Below are 20,063 nucleotides of genomic sequence, written 5' to 3'. Positions count from 1 at the left end.
GTGAATGATGCCTCGCACAAAAGAGCTCTCAGAAGACCTACGATTAAGAACTGTTGACTTGCATGAAGCTGGAAAGGGTTATAAAAGTATCTCCAAAAGCCTTGCTGTTCATCAGTCCACGGTAAGACAAATTGTCTATAAATGGAGAAAGTTCAGCACTGCTGCTACTCTCCCTAGAAGTGGCTGTCCTGTAAAGATGACTGCAAGAGCACAGCGCAGACTGCTCAATGAGGTGAAGAAGAATCCTAGAGTGTCAGCTAAAGACTTCCAAAAGTCACTGGCAAATGCTAACATCCCTGTTAGCGAATCTACAATACGTAAAACCCTAAACAAGAATGGATTTCATGGGAGGATACCACAGAGGAAGCCACTGCTGTCCAAACAAAACATTGCTGCACGTTTACAGTTTGCACAAGAGCACCTGGATGTTCCACAGTAGTACTGGCAAAATATTCTGTGGACAGATGAAACCAAATTGAGTGTTTGGAAGAAACACACAACACTATGTGTGGCGAAAAAGAGGCACAGCACACCAACATCAAAACCTCATCCCAACTGTGAAGTATGGTGGTGGGGGCATCATGGTTTGGGGCTGCTTTGCTGCGTCAGGGCCTGGACGGATTGCTATCATCGAAGGAAATATGAATTCCCAAGTTTATCAAGACATTTTGCAGGAGAACTTAAGGCCATCTGTCTACCAGCTGAAGCTCAACAGAAGATGGGTGTTGCGACAGGACAATGACCCAAAGCATAGAAGTAAATCAACAAAAGAATGGCTTAAACAGAAGAAAATACGCCTTCTGAAGTGGCCCAGTCAGAGTCCTGACCTCAACCCAATTGAGATGCTGTGGCATGACCTCAAGAAAGCGATTCACACCAGACATCCCCAGAATATTGCTGAACTTAAACAGTTCTGTAAAGAGGAATTGTCAAGAATTACTCCTGACCGTTGTGCACGTCTGATCTGCAACTACAGGAAACGTTTGGTTGAAGTTATTGCTGCCAAAGGAGGTTCAACCAGTTATTAAATCCAAGGGTTCACATACTTTTTCCACCTGCACTGTGAATGTTTACATGGTGTGTTCAATAAAAACATGGCAACATTTCATTCTTTCTGTGTTATTAGTTTAAGCAGACTGTGATTGTCTATTGTTGTGACGTAGATGATGATATGACCAATTTGTGCAGAAATCCATATCATTCCAAAGGGTTCACATACTTTTTCTTGCAACTGTATATGTATTTATATGTGCATATGTGTATTTACAGACTTATTGCGCCAGCTGGTGGCTGTTATTATTTTTTTTGTTCAACGAGGCTCCATTAAAGTTTATTGAGGAATACGATCCTGCGTTCGCAACTTCGTAAAGAGTTTTTTTTTCATGAGGATGTGACTGCAGGAGCCCAAACATTTTACTTGTGACCTATAATGCATGTGCAACTGGCTTGGTGGGTATGTTCATTTATTTGAACAAAAAAGAAAAGTTATATAAGTAAAAATAAGTGTTATCTGTTCCTTTAATGAATTAATAACATCCATGCAAAGAGACAATAAAATCAGATGACACACGATTATTCAGAGAGACCCTGTGGCATTGCAAGACGACACCCTCTAGTGTTTGCATGTAGTATTACAATGAATAACTTAGTGTTGCTTTGTGATCACTCACGTTCCTCCATTCTTGAGCCAGGATATAGTGGAGCTGGGGTTACTGCTGCCGGTGACACAGGTCAGTGTAATGGTGCTACCTCGCAGGAACTCCTTGGCGTTGCTGGTAATTTTTACATCTATGGGGGGAACTATAGGAAGGACAATATCAGTCTGCATGCCATAGACCACTGGTTTTCATATCTGTCCACAGGCTTCCCCAACAGGCAAGGTTTTCAGGATTACCTTGAGTGCAAGTAAAATAACCATGTTTACTAATCAGCTGATTATTTCACTTGTTCTCTAGTTCAGATATCTTCAAAATCTGGCTTTTTAGGAAGGCCTGGGGACAGGTTTGAAAACCAGTGCCATAGACAATAGGAATGTGGGTATATGGTATGTTTAATAGTATAGAAGTGAGATGCTTGATGGCTGGCACAAAGAGAATGGAGCTCTAGAGAGATGGTGGCGGTGTGCAATGAGGGGAGATGGGTATAATGGAGAATGGGATAATATGGCTGAAGAATGCAAAGTTGTTACAGCGTCCCCAACTACAGTGCCCTGGCCAAACCCCCAAGAATGAGGGTGGCACAAACAAGAGACTTAGGGGCATATGTATCAAGGTATGGCGCACCTGATCCGACACTGCGGATCAGGTCCGCCAGACTTCGCTGAATACGGCGAGCAATACGCTCGCCGTATTCAGCATTGCACCAGCAGCTCACAAGAGCTGCTGGTGCAACGCCGCCCCCTGCAGACTCTCGGCCAATAGGCCGCCAGCAAGGGGTGTCAATTAACCCGATCGTACTCGATCGGGTTGTATTTTGACGATGTCTGTCCGCCTACTCAGAGCAGGCGGACAGGTTATGGAGCAGCGGTCTGTGTGACCACTGCTTCATAACTGCTGTTTCTGGCGAGCCTTCAGGCTCGCCAGAAACACGGGGCATCAAGCTCCATACGGAACTTGATAAATATGCCCCATTATGACATAAAGGGAATCAATAATAAAACAAATGGATAGAAGATGGCACAGGGATCATGTGAGATTGTGTGCCATAAAATCAATAAACGATGGCACCAACATGGGAAATTACAGCATACAGGAACGCAGGGTGGCACAAACAATAGGAATGTTGACACGCAATAAAAAGAGGATAAAGGAGGGTACATAGCACAAAGGCACAGTCGGACATTTTGTATAATGACACTGTTAGGCTGGTGCGTCTGTGGGTGGTCAATGTGCCACTTCAGAGGATTAACCACAACATTTGAGTATGATCAGTGGAGTTTCTATGGGTTCCAAAAGCAAACCATGACTGACCTCATTGTGTGAGGGAGCTTGTATCTCTGCTCCTCCAAAGAGTGCCCTTTCCCCTTTAAAGGGACAGGAAAGTAAAAAACAAAATGTTCTTGATTCGGATAGAGCATACAATTTTAAACAACTTTCCAATTTACTTCTATTATATAATTTGCTTTATTCTCTTAGTATCTTTTGTTGAAAATCACACCTAGGTAGGCTATGGAGCACCAATGCATTACTAGGAGCTCGCTGCTGATTGGTTGTTGTACATATATGCCTCTTATCATTGGCTCACCTGTTGTGATCGGCTACCTCACAGTAGTGCATCACTGCTCCTTCATCAAACGATACCAAGAGAATGAACCAAATTTGATAACAGAACTAAACTGGAAAGTTGTTTAAAATTGTTTGTTCTAATTGAATCATTGTAGTTTGGGTTTCATGTCCCTTTGGCTATGTCCCAGAACCCACCAACTCCACTCACACAAAGCCAAGCTCCACTCATGTAGTGTTTATGACTCTACTGACCCTAACTCAGTCAACAGAACATCTGCGATTCTGACTGTGGTCCTCCCAGAATTTTATTTCTAGAACTGCCTGTGGGTATAACTGCCATATGATACAGAAGTAAGGTTAGCTAGCAGACGAGTTGCCCCATCTAGCAGTAAATAAGAACAGGTAGTGATTCCTTACATTGTACATGCAGCTTTGTAGTCGCAGTAAGTGACGTTTTCCCATCATTACTGGCATTGCATCTGTAGGTGGCTTGATTGTCACTTGGGGCCGTTATAATGGTAATTTCTTTGGATATAATTTTGCCACCAGATTTGACTTCTGTCCCTTCCCTCAAAGTTTTAGTATCCTGAGAAAAAAAATATTTGTTTTTTTAATTATAGTGACATTTATTTCACCCCTTCCACTACTAGACTCACATATGTTGTATTTATTTTTTGCAAATAATTTATTCCACATTCTTAAATTAATATTATCATATGTATGTGCAGATTATTGTTATTATTATTATTATTATTAATAAAAATAATAATAATAATGTAAAAAATTACAACATATCACTATATTTTAATATTCCAAATATCATAATTCCAAATGACCTGCATTTAAACAAATTAAAATACTATTTCTGCATGAAAGATGAGCGCTGAGAGGTTATAGTTTTAGTTTAAAAAATTATCACGCATATAAATATATATATATATATATATACTAGGCGAAAAGCCGGCCCAGATGGCAGACTATTTAAAAAAATATAAACCCCAAAGGTAATAATACAAAAAATAAAACATGTAAAATTACAGAAAAAAATAAACAAAGCTATCCAAAATAAAAAATAAAAACACCCCCTAATCTAATACTAAACTACCAATAGCCCTTAAAAGGGCAATCAGCTTTTTTACAGCCCAAAAAAACCCTAATCTAAAAAAAAGCCACCACAAAAAATAAAAAAAGCCTAAGACTAAGGCCCAAATAGGTACTCACCATTCCTGAAGTCCGGCGGTTAAGGTCTTCTTCAGGCGGCTCCATCATCTTCTATCTACATCCGGAGCGAATGCAGTGCGGAGCGGATCGGCTGTCCTTAGCGGTGGTCTTCAGCTGCGGCGGTACTCAGCGGCGTGGAGGCTCCTCTTCATCTGATCTCCAGTGTGCACTAAAAATTGAATAGAAGGTACCGCATTCAATTTGGGGTACCTTGCATTCCTATTGGCTGAAATTTTGAAATCAGCCAATAGGATTAGAGCTACTGAAATCCTATGGGCTGTTCATATCAGCCAATACAATTTCAGTAGATCTCATCCTATTGGCTGATTTCAAAATGTCAGCCAATAGGAATGCAAGGTACCCCAATAAATATGGGGTACCTTGCATTCAATCTTCAGTGTGCGGCGGATGATCGCATGAAGAGTAGCCTCCTTGCCGTTGAGGACTGCCGCCTCTGAGGACCCGCACTTCGGGGAAGTCAGCTCCGCACCTCTGCTCCATGCCGCCATTCACTCCGGATGAAGATAGAAGACGATGGAGCCACCTGGAAGAAGAACTTCTCTGCCGGACTTCAGAAACGGTGAGTACCTATTTGGGCTTTTAATTTTTATTTTTTGGGGTGTTTTTTTTTTTAAGATTAGGGGTTTTTGGGCTGTAAAAGAGCTGATTTCCCTTTTAAAGGGCAGTAAAAGAGCTGAATTCCCTTTTAAGGACAATGCCCATACAAATGCCCCTTTAGGGGCAATGGGTAGTTTAGGTTTTTTAGTGTTAGGTTTTTTTTTTACTTTGGGGGGTTTGGTGGGTGGAGGGTGTGGAGGATGACGGCTACCCCGCTAAAGGATCCTTCCTATACCTGGAACATACTGCTATGTAGCAAAAAAAGTGATTATAGCGGAGCCCACCCGAATGACAAGACAGACTAGTATTCAGGTGAAACAACTTTGTTGTGGAAACACACTGTTTTTATTCACAAACTGATCAAGATAATGAGCCTTATCAGATCCCCAGATCTCCCACCATTCCTGCCCTTTCAGACAGGCTGGTGCCCCCCATAGTGTCCATTGTCCCATAGAGTCCCAGTGGTACAGTGGTGGCTATTCCGGGGTGATCCCGGGGGAGCGATGGCACTTCCATGGTGTCGTTGGAAAGCCCTTGGTCCCCAGATATTACAGTCCAAAAAGTGATGTGATCCATGGCTGGGGGCCGGAGCTACGGGTGATCAAACGTACACCGGGTAGGCCAAAAGGAAATAGGAGTTGTAGGGGGTCCGGAAACCCCAGTTCCCAAGGGAGTTCTCCTCCTGCAACCCTTTTCAGGTTAGGTCGGTCAGGGGTTTGGCCAGGGCACTGTAGTTGGGGACAAACTTGCGGTAGCACCCTGCAGTCCCTAGGAAAGCTAAGACTTGAGTCTTGGTCTTGGGGGTTGGCCAGTTTGCGACTGCCTCAAACTTGGCCAGCTCTGGCCGCTGCTTCCTGCAGCCTACACGGTGTCCAAGGTGCTGGACCTGCGAGCGCCGTAGCGTACATTTGTTGGGCTTCAGGGTCAGACCGGCGGCCCTGATACGGTCAAGAATTATGCCTAGGTGGACCAGATAGTTCTCCCAGGTGTTGCTGTAGATCGCGATATCATCCATGTAGGCACAGGCATAATCCTGGAGACCATCCAGGAGGTGATCTACCATCCTCTGGAAGGTCGTCGGAGCATTCTTCATCCCAAACGGCATGACCTTAAACTGGTATAGGCCAAATGGGGTGATGAATGCCGACTTTGGGTTGGACTCGGGGACCAAGGGAATCTGCCAGTATCCCTTGCAGAGATCGAGGGTGGTCAGGAAGTTGCCCCCAGTACCACCAGGGAGGCCCAGGGACTGTTGATTAGTTCAATAAAACCTAAGTCCAACATTTCCCTGAGCTCGCTGTGCATGCTTTCCCTAACTGCCCCAGGAACCCGGTACGCTGGCTGTCACAGGGGCCCCTGCCCCAGGGTCTTCACTTGGAGTACTGCCACTGTGGTGTACCCAGGGGTAGTGAAGAACATGTCCCGCTGGCCCGTAGCATCTGTCAAACTTGCTCCTTCTGCCTATCCCCTAAGCCTCTTGTCCAGCTGTATGTTCTCTACGCCTGTGGGCATCCTATCTCGCCCTGGGAGCTCTGGCATGGGAAGACTCTCAAAATCTTCCATAGATGGAGCACAGATGGCGGCTACATCCCTGGTCCTCTCATGGTAAGGCTTCAGCATGTTCACATGAAAGGTCCGGTGGACTCAGTCATCTAAGCATTTGGCTACCAGATAGGTTGTGTTATTCAGCTGCTTTACCACTCTGTAGGGTCCCTGCCAGGAGGCCTGTAGCTTGTCTGTTTTGACAGGCTTCAAGGCCAGGACCTTCTGCTGTACTGCCAGGGTCTGGTTTTGAGCATTCCGGTCATACCACCATTTCTGCATACCTTGAGCGACCTGAAGGTTCTCTTGCACCCTCTCGGCGAGGCCCTTCAGTTGGTCTCTGAATTCTAGAATGTACCCCACAATGGAGTGTCCTTCCTCCTCCTGCTGATGATTCCCAGTGGGCTCTCAATAGATCTAGGGGTCCCCTCACTTTCTGGCCATACACTAATTCAAAGGGGGGAGGGACCCAGTGGATTCCTGGGGCATATCTCGGTATGATAACAGGAGGTGTGGAAGGTACCTCTCCCAGTCTTTGTGTGATGCAGAGAACATCCTAAGCAATTGCTTCAGGGTCCTGATGAACCTCTCCACAACTCATTAGTATGGGGGTGGTATGGAGCGCTGTACAGGGGTTTTATCCCACAATGTCTCCATAGCTGCCGGGTAAGTTCGGCAGTGAACTGGGTTTCTTCCCTGGGAAAACCTACTCTGGTAAATATCCGGAGCAGTGCATTTGCTACTGTCTCCACCTAGACATTAGACAGAGCGATTGCCTCCGGGTACCGGGTGGCATAATCTACCACTGTCAGTATATACTTTTTCCCAGAGGGGCTGGGACAGGACAATGGACCAATAATATCTACAGCTACCCAGCTGAAGGGTTCATCAATGATGGGGAGGGGGTGTAAGGAGGCTTTGGAGTGGTCCCCGGTCTTTCCTACTCTCTGGCACACATTGCAGGTCCTGCAATACTGCCTAATATCCCCTGTAACCCCTGGCCAAAATAAATTCTGGGTCAGTCGATGATGGGTCCTAGAGATCCCTAGGTGTCCTGCTAGGGGAATGTCATGCCCTATACACAGCAGGTCATACCAATTCTTCTGCGGTACCACCAGCTGGCGCTTGGGCAACTTCCCTTTCTTTTGGCAATCCTATACAGGAGCCCTCTCTCCCACTCAAAACGGTCCCCCCCTGGGCCCTTGGGGTCAGTCCCTACCCGGTCATGGTAAGAAGCTAGGGTTGGGTCGCTCAATTTCTCCTGGGTGAAGTTAGTGGGGGATGCCCAGGAGATCTGGTCAGTGGGCAAGGAAGGAGTCAGGCGTGGCTTACCTGGGTCCCCAGATCATATGCCATGGCCTGGCATCTGGCTTGCTGGTGGGTGGTAGTCAATGTACAAACTGGAAGCTCGACAAAATGCCAAAGTTAATTCTTTATTCCTTAGAAAAGCAGGGTCAAACAGTCACAACGTTTCGGGGTAATACACCCCTTAATCATTGCTGGTGGGTGGGGACAGGGCAAGCATCCATGGAGTTATCCCACACAAAGGCTGAAGCAAAGTGTCCGAGGTCATTTGCTAACAAGACCTCGGCGGGCAGATGGCTCATGTTCCCTACTTCCACAGCACGGGAACCAGCACCCCAATCCAGGTGCACCCATGCAGTAGGGATCCAAAATACTGTAGCCCCAGCCACACGAACTGTAAGGGATTTTCCTGTTTGATCCAAGTTAGGGACCATGTGTGGCTGGACAAGGGTAAACGTGGCTTCACTGTCTCGTAATCTCCAGGCCGACCGGCCATTGATCCAGGCGACTTGGCGGTGGTGCAGGCGATTGTCGCTGGTTGCGGGGTCCACTTCGTAAAGGACCCCGACCTCCTCTTCTGCATAGTTTACAGGGCCCTCTGCATCCAAAGAGTGGACGGCAGCTTGGTAACCTCCGGCAGGAGTCCTTGTCCACTGTCCACTGAGCCAGAGAGGGACTCTGTGGCTTCTGTGCCAGGACAGTCCCACCTGATGTGGCCCGCCTGTCCACACCTATAGCACCCCTGCTGTGAACTGGACCCAGTGGGGCAGATAGGTGCCGGTTGGGTCTGGGGGTACCGGGTATGTGCCAGAGGGTGGGCAGGGGTTAGAGCGGAGCGGGTCACTGGTCAGAACTCCAGGATGGTCTGACACCGGGCATCCAAGTACTGATCAGCCAGGACAGCTGCTTGGTCGGCTGTTTTGGGCCCCTTATCTTTAACCCAGTCCCATACCTCTGCCGGCAGTGGATGTAGATTCAATAAAATGAGCTGGGTAGCTTCATCCAGGGTAGTTACGTGTCAGCTGGTGAACCAAGAGTCCAAGGACCTGGTGAACCGGTGGGTCCACTCTGTGAACGGCTGCCCCTCTTGCCTCTTTAGTTCCCGGAACTTCAGCTGCTGAGCCTCCGGTGTGAGACCATAACAGCAAGGATGCACTCCTTCACCCGGTCATAGTTCTTTTGGTCTCCTGGAGGCACAGTGTTGAAAGCCTCCAGGGCCCATCCAGACAGCTTTCTGAGCAGGAGGGTGACTCTGTCGGCATTGGCAACACCCTGCAACTCGCACTGGGTCTTGAACACTTGTAGGTAGCTGTCGATGTCCTCTTCATTGTCTTTGAAGGCTCGAAAAGCCTCATGGGGTAGCTTCTTCGGTCAGGGAGGTGGATCCAGGGGTCAGGCATGGCTCCCCCATAGAATTTTGGATCTCCAACATCCGGACCCAGGTGGCATCTGCTATTATCTGAGTGATAAACTCCTCCAGTGGGGCAGTCCCATAGAGGTCCAGCCGCCACTGGATCTCTCTCTGGAGTTCGAACATTGTGGTCTCCCTGGTTGATACCTCGTTAGGCCGTTTGCTGTCCCGGCTGCTACCGGCCTCACTAGCTGGCTCGCTAGCCCGATCGCCTTCCAAGAGTTTGGCTATGATTGCCGCCTTGGACTTGTTACTGGCAACTTTCCCCCGGGCTCCCAGCAGTGTACTCTTCCTGAGTCCAGCGTACTGCTGCTCCATCCCAAGAGGGCTTCAGTTGGTGGTTTGGATGTTCCAGGTAGGCAGAAGCATCCCATCGTTGCCAACCAATTGTGACGGATACCGGCTTCCCCCAACTGGGTAGCTCTGCCAAAGGGTCCTTTCTATACCTGGAACATGCTGCTATGTAGCGGAGAAAGTGATTTCAGTGGAGCCCACCCAAATGACTAGAAAGACTAGTATTCAGGTGAAACACAAAAAAAATACTTTATTGTGGAAACACACTGTTTTTATACACAAACTGATCAAGATAATGAGATCTTATCAGATCCCCAGATCTCCCACCATTCCTGCCCCTTCAGACAGGCTGGCACCCACCATAGTGTCCATTGTCCCATAGAGTCCCAGCGGTACATTGGTGGCTATTCTGGGGTAATCCCAGGGGAGCAACGGCACTTCCAGGGTATCATTGGAAAGCCCTCGGTCCCCAGATGCTACAGTCAAAAAAGCAACGTCATCCATGGCTGGGAGCCGGAGCTATGGGTGATCAAACGTACACCAGGAAGGCCAAAGGGAAATAGGAGTTGTAGGAGAGTCCGGAACCCCCAGTTCCCAAGGGAGTTATCCTCCGGCAATCACCCCACCTCTTCTCCTCCCTAGGGAGTACCCATCCCCAAAAGAGCGGAGCTCTGGGGTGAAGAGCCGCTGAAGCAACCTGGTGTAAATGTCAGCAGGTATGCAGGGAGACGTGGCCGGCTGGTAGTTCCAGGAGCCCGGCCAGCTGGAAAGGGGTTGGTTGGTCCGAGATCAGCTTTTCCGGGAGGATGTAAAGCATACAAAATAAACAAAACCAAGCATCTGGGAGATCACAAAAGCTCTCCAAAGTTCAAATCCAGTGAGAAAAGGTGAGGGGCTAGGGGGTGGAAGTTTAATCATGGCAGCCTGGTATCTGTGACAGGGGAATTTTACTGTTAGGGGGGACTTTTGTTTTTTAGGGGGGAGTATTTTTTAAATGTAGAGCTGTTTAACTTAGGGCAATGCCCTACAAAAGGCTTTTTTAAGGGCTATTGGTAGTTTAGATTAGGGGGTGTTTTTATTTTGGGGGGGGCTTTTTTATTTTCATAGGGATTAGGTTTAATTTTTTTTTTTTTTTTATAATTTTGTTTATTTTTTTTCTGTAATTTTATTTTTTTATTTTTTGTAATTTTAGATTCATTTTTTTGTAATTTACTGTTAGGTTTTATTTTTAAATTAATGTTAGGATTTTTTATTTTAATTGTTACTAAGTACAGTATTGGGGTTAATTTAGGGGTGTTAGGTTAGGGGGCTTAGTAATTAAATTAGTTATTTGCGTTGTGGGGGGTTGACGGTTAAGGAGTTAATAGGTTAATTAGGTTTATTGCGATGTGGGAAATTGGAGGTTTAGGGGTTAATAGGTTAATTAGGTTTATTGCGATGTGGGTGGTTGGTGGTTTAGGGGTTAATAGGTTAATTAGGTTAATTGTGATGTGGGGGGTTGGCGGTTTAGAGGTTAATATTTTAATTATGTTATTTGCGGATTAGGGGTTAATTACTTTACTATTTTGCGATGTGGAGGTTGGCGGTTTATGTGTTTGTTAATACTTTGTGTGGGAGGTTAGGTTTTTTTTGTTATACTTTGTGCAAGCGGTTCATTTTTTTTTTTATTTCTTGCAGGCGGTTACGTGTTTTTTTTTTGTTATTTCATGCGGACGGTTGCGTGTTTTTTTTTAAGGTTTCGTTTGTCTACGCTGCATCCAGGTGGATTCCAAAAATGGCCACCCTGCCATTTTCGGAATCCACCTGGATGCAGCTTCGCTGCATAAGGTGGATTCTTTTGGCTCCGCCTGCAGCCAACATTCTTTTGGCTGCCTCGTACAGCCAACATTCTTTTGAGGATGCGTGTGCAATTGGCGACAGCGGCAGACGCGTTACAAACGCGATTATAGTAGATATATATACACGTATTAGAATATCACCTGCCTTCATACACACAAATAGAAGAGAAGATCACTGACCTTTATCCAAGTGAGACGTGGAGCTGGGTTTCCCCCACTTGCAAAGCAAATCAGTTTCACTGGAGTTCCAGCACGAAAATGCTTCTCAACCGGTGGTGCCTCTAGCCACACCTTCTGGGGAGGATCTTACAAATAAGAGCCAATAAGATATAATCACATATACTGAGTAAGCATAAAAAATAAGGGCATGTTTAGTGATGGTCTTCAGACACCATTCAATATTAATAACATCTTTGTAACTAATATAGTTAAAGTAAAGCAGATTTAGTTCTAACTCATGTTTATATGACTTTATATTTAAAGCCCAATTCTGAAATCTCACCAAAAATCATTGTGTAAACCCCCACAAGGACAGACCTCATTCAGTTCTCTAAAAAGAGGAGTTGAACCTGGAAGTTCTGGCAAGTAACGAGCAGCCTCTCATAGAAAGTATTTAAGCTCGTTTAAGCAAATAGGAATCAATTTGGGACCTTCTCAGACGACTTTCACTGATAGTTGTCCTTTTTTTATCAGTGTAATAAGTGCATTGTGTATTTCAAGACAAACTCACCAGATTACAATTGGCGAGATAATACAGTGGGGCCTAGAGTACAATTTATAGAGAATTTGTCCTGTGAGAGAACTTCAGATATTTTCATGGAACTCCATGTTCGGCCCAACCACTAAGTCTGTGATGGTAATTTTACATTAGAAAAATTAACTACAATTTGAATTTTGTACTTTTTGGTAAGTTTTGAAAATTTGTATTTTAAAATGTCATTGAACTTAAAAATGAGTGTATTTAAAGATTTTTTTTCCAACTTTTTTTATATATGAAGTTTACAGCATAATTAGCCTTTCTTGAATACTGTAAAGGATGTTTCAGTACTCACAGATCTTATTAGACAATCTAACTGAAAGCAGAGCTTTAGAGAATCAGACTCCTAGTCCCTAAATGTCCTTCATTAAATCTTCATTCAGACAATTTCAGTATTTTTGGAGCACACTTAATTACTAATTTCCTACGCCTTCATTGTATCCCAAATCCTTTTTTTACATTGTATGTTGATGATGACGCTGGAAGATTTAGAGTAAAGAATAGCTTCGTTGAAGGCCTCGCAGGTCAATGACATTCCATGCTCCTCTCTCAGAGCTGGCATTGTAATGTTTGACATTGTAATTTTTCCTCCATGAGCTGCCTGTGAAGAAATTCCAAATAATCTATACCAGAATTGTAGAAATATCATCAATATACCTCTAAATTAAAGATATTACTAAAATATATAATACATTTAGTTATATAGGTTCAAATTTAACTGATAAATTTGTATATATTCTAAATCCCATGTGTAATATTATCATTGAAAAAACAATATTATATATAACAATGATACACTCACATCAGTAACAGTAACTATGGTATCAACCAATTCCTTTGGACCCAGCCACCAGCGTATTTGTACAGACGGATTACTAGGAGCGTTAAAGCAGGAAAAAGAAAACGTTGACTTTTCCAGGCTATTGGGTGATCCAAGGATTGTGACCTCTGTAGGTAGAACTGAAGCAGAAAACAGAAGATGAGCGATAACCCAAAAATTTTTTTTGCTAAAATAGAGGAGCTTACGGAGCAAATAAATGGTATCAATATATAATGACTGGGAATTGTAGGTTAAATTTAGAATTTAATGTAGGCTGTCGGAGTACTTTATAGGATCCAAAACTAGTAAGAGCATTAAAAAGCAATAATGTATCCATGGGCTCATATGACAGGTTCACAATATGATGCATACTCACATACTACATTGAGAGTGATGCTCGTTCTTAGAGCTTGGGGAGTCACGTGATTCACAGCCTCACAGCTCACAACAACTAAATTATCTGCAGGCTTGATGTTGAGGGTCAGGTGACTCCGAGAGATCCTGGTTACAGCATCTGTCTCCCATCTTGTAGACACCACTTCATCATTCTGCCAAACAAAAGCAAATATATCATTGTTTTACATAACTTGTTTCAAAATATTTATTACTCAGAACTTTGGGGTTTCATATGTTACCTATTGCATCTGATTTTTTTCCAAAATTTATTTTAGTTAGTACCAATATTGCAAACTTTTCTTTTATAGTAAAGATATTTACAAAAATCTTAATCAAACAACACACATTATGTTATGATATTTCCTGGTTTCTGTAGTTTTTTGCTCCTTGCTAGATACACATTAAAAAAAAAAAATTAAAAAGCAAATATTAAATCAATATTGTCAATAACTGACTAAAATGCTTGAATGCAAATTTGGACTTAACCAATATTAAACATTTTAGAAATGTGTGTAATTAATAATTACATATAATTTTGAGTAATTTTATCATTTCCATATTTAAACCCAAACGCTCTTAATTGCAATTAATATTTAGATGATTTGTATAAAAGTTGCATAAGCTTAAACGTGTGATAGGAACTATTCTGAACATTTTCATAAACAAAAAGAGAGAAGCACTCAAACCAGGGAATGAACAATAACGTAATAGCGTGTTTTTTAGTAGTTAGTTATCACTAGCGATACGCATTATTTTGTTATTATGCACAAAATGGCCGTGGTATGCGGCATTCAGCTTAATTCAGTGCCAGATTTATTAAAGTAAAATGCAACACACAAATATCTGTTGTGCAAGAAATTATGCATCTCCCTAATCCCTATTTACCACCCCAGAATTAGTGTCCTTTTGTCCAAACTGTGCCTTTCACAAAGAGGAACTTTCTGGGAGTTTATCGGTCTGGTCTTAACTAAGGAGCACAGTCCAGCCCTGAATATCAAGCAATCCCCCTATGAATGGGATACATGGTAAACTGATATACTGCAGTAACGTTTCTCTGTGTGAGCGCCACATCCTGGGAAAAACAAGCTGATCCTGGGATTGTTAATAAGCTTTTACACTACTGTCCGTTAGCAGGTTTTAGTGCTTTTTTGTTTTTGTTGAACAGGAGAACTAAGCACGGCTTTTAATTTTGAAAAAATCATCGCAACAAACAAGAAATACCATTCAAAACTAGACATGTGCATGGCGAAAAAATTCGGTTCGGTTCAGATCGATTCGGATTTTTTTCGAATTTCGGTTCGGAGCGATTCGAATTCGGAAAATTTGAATCAATTCGGTTCGGATTTGTTTCGGATTCATTCGGATTCAAATAAATTCGGTTTGGATTTGTTTCGGATTCATTCGGATTCGAATAAATTCGGCTGGATTCGGTTCGGTTCGGAAATTCGTAATTTCGGTAAGTGTTAGGTGGGATTAGACTAGTATTATGTACTGTATATTAGGTGTAACCCATAGCAGAGTGATATAACCTAATATACTGTACAATACTAGTGTAATCCATGACCATCCGAATTTACAGAATAAATCCGAACTAATTCGGATTTATTCGGTAAATTCAGCAGTATTTTAATTCGGAAATTCGGTTCGATCCAAATCTCCGAATTTGCCGAATTTGCCGAATTTCCGAATCGAACCGAACCGAATTGCACATGTCTATTCAAAACTGGACAAAAAAAACGTGAAGATGTTAGATTCAAAAATTGTATTAATTAAAAAAGTGTGAAATAGCCAAAAATATGTTTTGTGGCTAATTGAAATAGTGAAGGTGAATCGTCTCTATTCAACTAATAGGGAGTGTTTACCTGGGCTGAATGCCTTAGAAAAGTGTTGGATAAATGTGTTAACAAATACATTTTAATATGTTCATATTCAAAAACCATGTAGTAAACCCATTAGGACAGGCATTCACATGGATTGCCATCTTGGCTTTGTTATTGATTGTTTAAGTAAAAAAACATTGTATCCTTTAATGAAGAGTTAACCTAGGCAGACTCATATTAGGTCCGGGGTGTGCACATGTCTTTAGCATTCTATAGCAGCAATGTTTGCAACAATGTATAATAATGCTACAAACATTGTTGCACACACTGAATGCCATACAAATCCCATGTTTTGTCTTCTAAAAGATACCAAGAAGTTTTTTGTTTGTTTGTTTTTAAATGTATGCTTTATCTAAACTTTGAACATTTAATTTAGACCTGCCTACCCTTTAAAGTAGTTTGCTCTATTTCTTTGAGCCTTCATGTGCTGCTTATATTGTTGCTGAGCTTACAAACTGATTTCTGCAAATTGATTTCCCATAACCGTGGCAGAACTATTGCAGCTGAACTTTGCGACATTTTTAAGCTGTTTTCCATTCAGTTTCTGCTCTCACATGACAAAGGGGTAGCCATTAATCTGGGTAATGTTACTAGGTCTCATTGTAATTAGGAAGTTATTACTAGGATACAAAATATACAATTTATTAACAATTCACCTTTAACCATTGCAATGTTGCCAATGGGTTACCACTCCTAGACGTGCAGGTGAGCTTCAGTGTTTCTCCAGCTTTTATTGTAGGGCCCGAATAACCTTCTATAACTGGGGGATTCGGAGGGACTGAGGAGTGAGTGAGGCAAAAGGAGTGAGGTGAGAGATGGAAAAATATCACAGAAACAATAATGATCATACTGCATATGGAACTGGCCTGTTTAACAAGATAGAATGAATGTACAGCTTGTGTGTGTAAAAGTGCTAGATTCACTAAGAATGGAGTGAGCAAATTTTACAAAAATGTGATGCATAGAATAGCACAAAGATTGTAAACACTGTGTACCATGAGTATGTGAAACCAGCTAGAGTATAGCTATTACATCCATAGGTGTGTCTGGAAGGGGGGTGGGGGTATATAATTACTCCCATGCCCCCCCCCCAAACTGTGATTTTCCCTGTTTGTGCCACTGTTTGTGGAATTTATAAGTGGCTCATTTATTCAATTGTGGAACCCAGGTGTTCCTCCCCCATATGGTTCCTGGAGGCACATTTGTTATTGTCTTGTGTCATTCTGGGTATTGTAAGTGTATGAGTGCAGATTATATCATGTAAGCCTAGAGATGTAAACAGGGGTGTCCATAGATTTGTTCCATGAGGGGAAGATAAAATGTACAGCATTAGAGAGTAGATTGTTTTACACATGAGCTGGTCATCATTTGGCTATCTGGCATCAAATAAATGCTTATGGTTAGCTATAAAGAGCAAACTTCCACTGGGAATTAACACCCCTTGCCCCCCCCCCCCCCCCCTCTTCCAGACTCCCATGGATGTATATTTCATACAGTGACAGAGTGGGATTATGAACTACTTTCTCACACAGCACATTCATGGTGAAACTGGAAGTAATTGGAGTAAGAATTGCTGGGTTTAGAGCCGTGCATGTCAGCAGGTTCCCGTTATCAGAGCTTTGCGGTATGATTCTATGAGAGAAGAAAAGAACACTCAGAAAGTGGTTGTATTCATCAAATTACCCATAATACCTTGTATCACGTGATGCTCTGATACAATGTTATTCTATAAAGCTGATAATTTTTGACATAGCCATGGTGTGTGCTGTAACAATGCTAGGCACATACACACTCTTTAAATAAAGAATATTATTCAACCCTTCTTCTTCACTGAAAATCCCCTGAGCCACAGTAAATTAATCATTTATCAATATTTCTACTAAGAACTCTATTGTAATGCTTTCATTAAATATACAGTAAACGGATCTAACAAGCCTCACATAACTAAAAACCATAGGTTAGACCTATAAAATTTATACATTTTCAAAATTTACCAACAAAAGTTAATTGCTTCAATTTTTATATGAATGATGTATCCCCTTATATACCATTTCATTAATGAGCGAGTAGTTCACAGTTTTAGTGCTATGTAACATCTGTAATTTGTTTATTGTATGATAGGGTTGGCTACACAAATGCACCTCAAATAAAAGAGGGCATCTTAAAATGTTTAATAGTTTGTTGGGGGGGTTTTGTTTTGTTTTGTTTTGGTTGGTTGGTTGGTTGGTTTTTTGATGATCTTGTGATGTGCAAAAATACAATTAATGTTTTTATGATTTTGGGCACATCACTCATGCATTTCCCATGTGTTCCAAATAAATCTAAACAGCTTTAGCTTAATCTTTTAATGGAAAATACTTTGGCACCTATAAATAGTGCTCTTTTATATACATGATAGACCTTTTTGTTCCTTTAACTCACGTTACAGTAATCTCTGTGTTTTCAAGCTTGTCCCTTGATCCTGGGCTATTTGATGAATCTCCGGAAACTTCCACCTTACCTGGCAGAAAAAAAACCATGTGAGTCCATACTGTAGATAACAAACTACCATGAGTGTAATCCAACCAGTGGAGTTCTTTTTCTGCATGCTTGTACTTACTCTTTGTAATAGTCAGGACAGCAGCTGGTTTGGCATCAGTGGTTCTACAAGTAACTGAATATTCCACCCCAAACACCCAAGTCACTGAACTACCTGTGGTGTGGTCCTGGAAGACTGGGGTTTGTGGGGGAACTAGAAAAGAAGAGAGAGAAAATAAGTTACTAATAGACTAATACACATAGAGGAGCTAATTATAAATGGATATACCTAACTACAATACAAAGATATATTGGTCCTGGTTTCTCTAAATCATAGAAAATTGATAAGAGAATATAGACAGAAATGAAATGAAACCTGGCGTTATGATCACACACAGGGGCATATCTATCAAGGTCCCTATTTCTGGCAAACTCTCAGGCTCGCCAGAAACACCAGTTATAAAGCAGCGGTCTAAAGACTGCTGCTCCATAACCTGTCTGCCTGCTCTGAGGAGGCGGACAGACATCTCCGCAATTCAACCCAATCGAATACAATCGGGTTGATTGACACCCCCTGCTAGCAGCCGATTGGCCGCGAATATGCAGGGGGCTGCTTCGCACAAGCAATTCACAAGAGCTACTGGTGCAATGCTGAATACGGAGAGCGCATTGCTCTCCACATTCAGCGAGGTCTGTCGGACATGATCCGTAATGACGGACCATGTCCAACAGACCTTTCATAAATAGGCCCCAAAGTGTGGAGCTGACAAGCACATATGGAAGATAGTTGCACAAATCCTAGTGATGAATGAATATTGACCAATTCAAACAAATCAAAGCCACATTTAATTGATCTAATAAATGTTGAAAATTATTATTATTATTTTTTTTTTTGCTACACAAATCATAGCATATAAACACTTAAATATTAACATTTAAAAGTTGCTGAACATAATCTTCAATGTAAGTCTAAAGCCATCAACATTTAAATATTATATTTGATGCCTACACTATAAAATTTAAAAGTTACATTTGATATTAAAATATTAACACTGATCTGGCTTACATTTTCAAAAGGGCTGTTACATCGCTTTGCCACTAATACTGCTGCATGCTTTATATGTGCTCGCTTAAGATCTGGATACAGACTTTCATTTTGCTTGTCACTGTGTATCGGAGCTTCCGCAACAACTTCCATTGAAATTTCTGTGGACTTATATTGAGCTCTGCTTTGTGTTACAAATTGGCTTTTGATGTCATTCTACCTCACATTTATATTTGGAAGGGTAACGTTGTAGCATTGTTATATGGCCTTGTGTTACTGATATGCTTTATATGCTTAACGGATGCCAAGTCCTGTGAATAGGGTAAGAATGTTCTCTTTTTAGTGGTTCAGTTTGCACTAAAACCTATATTGGTCTGTTATTCCACTTGAGAATTTTTTTTCCCGTTGACTACACATTGCACCCATAAGCTACATATGTTATGATACCTTTTTACCACCTTTAATGTCATAGGGGCCGGTCCCTTCTTCTTTTCTTTTCTTTTCTTTTTTAACTGTTTGGTTTTCAGTGTATTATACTGTCTATGGTATATTTGGTGTTTAATTTAATGCGCATCTTTTGATGTGGATCTGCCCAGGTCTCTGGACAGTGCTGTGCACAATAAAGTCACTTTATGATATTGTATCAAAATTCAAGTGTTTGGTTTTTTTTTTCTTTTAAAAGAGTGCTGAATTCCCAGTCTTTCAAATGTCACTATTGTGTGCCATTTTTATACTTTAACTATTTGGTTATAATTATTCAATGGGTCTGCACCATTTAAATTATCAACTCTATAAAAATAATATTTTTTTAGAGATTTAGTATATGAGTACACTCAATACTTGTGGAACACTTGACACATTTATAATATAGGCAATTTTTTCCATTCACCACCACAATGAATTTATATATATATATATATATATATATATATATACACACACACATATTTATATATATATATATATATATATAGTATATATATATATATATATATATATATAACCAAATTAAATAGAGAGAGCCCTACCAAATCTAGAGGGCTAAAGCGGATCACAGGCCGCACCATACACAACCCACACAATATAATTAGAAATGAAATCCTAAACAGGTATGCTGGACATATACATATTTATTAAAAACAAAGCCAAGAAAATCTGCTGTAAAGGTGGCAATAACCCAATTACAAATTACAAG

At 41.8% G+C, this 20,063-nt stretch overlaps 1 protein-coding gene across 1 annotated transcript in view; it reads right to left on the bottom strand.

Moving 5' to 3' along the window:
* Positions 1-20,063, bottom strand: part of LOC128644238 (nephrin-like) — a gene marked incomplete at its 5' end in the record, with an annotated part of 86,453 nt that overhangs the window by 54,297 nt on the left and 12,093 nt on the right. Inside the window, 10 exons of the mRNA XM_053696922.1 lie at positions 1,671-1,800; positions 3,642-3,810; positions 11,634-11,758; positions 12,670-12,811; positions 13,013-13,170; positions 13,407-13,578; positions 15,963-16,084; positions 16,835-16,938; positions 17,728-17,806; positions 17,906-18,037. Coding sequence (XP_053552897.1) covers positions 1,671-1,800; positions 3,642-3,810; positions 11,634-11,758; positions 12,670-12,811; positions 13,013-13,170; positions 13,407-13,578; positions 15,963-16,084; positions 16,835-16,938; positions 17,728-17,806; positions 17,906-18,037 — 1,333 coding nt within the window. The remainder of the gene's footprint in view (positions 1-1,670; positions 1,801-3,641; positions 3,811-11,633; positions 11,759-12,669; positions 12,812-13,012; positions 13,171-13,406; positions 13,579-15,962; positions 16,085-16,834; positions 16,939-17,727; positions 17,807-17,905; positions 18,038-20,063) is intronic.

This window comes from Bombina bombina, unplaced genomic scaffold (assembly GCF_027579735.1).
Source record: "Bombina bombina isolate aBomBom1 unplaced genomic scaffold, aBomBom1.pri scaffold_435, whole genome shotgun sequence".
Lineage (NCBI taxonomy): Eukaryota > Metazoa > Chordata > Amphibia > Anura > Bombinatoridae > Bombina > Bombina bombina.
This window is presented reverse-complemented; position numbering and strand designations above follow the sequence as displayed.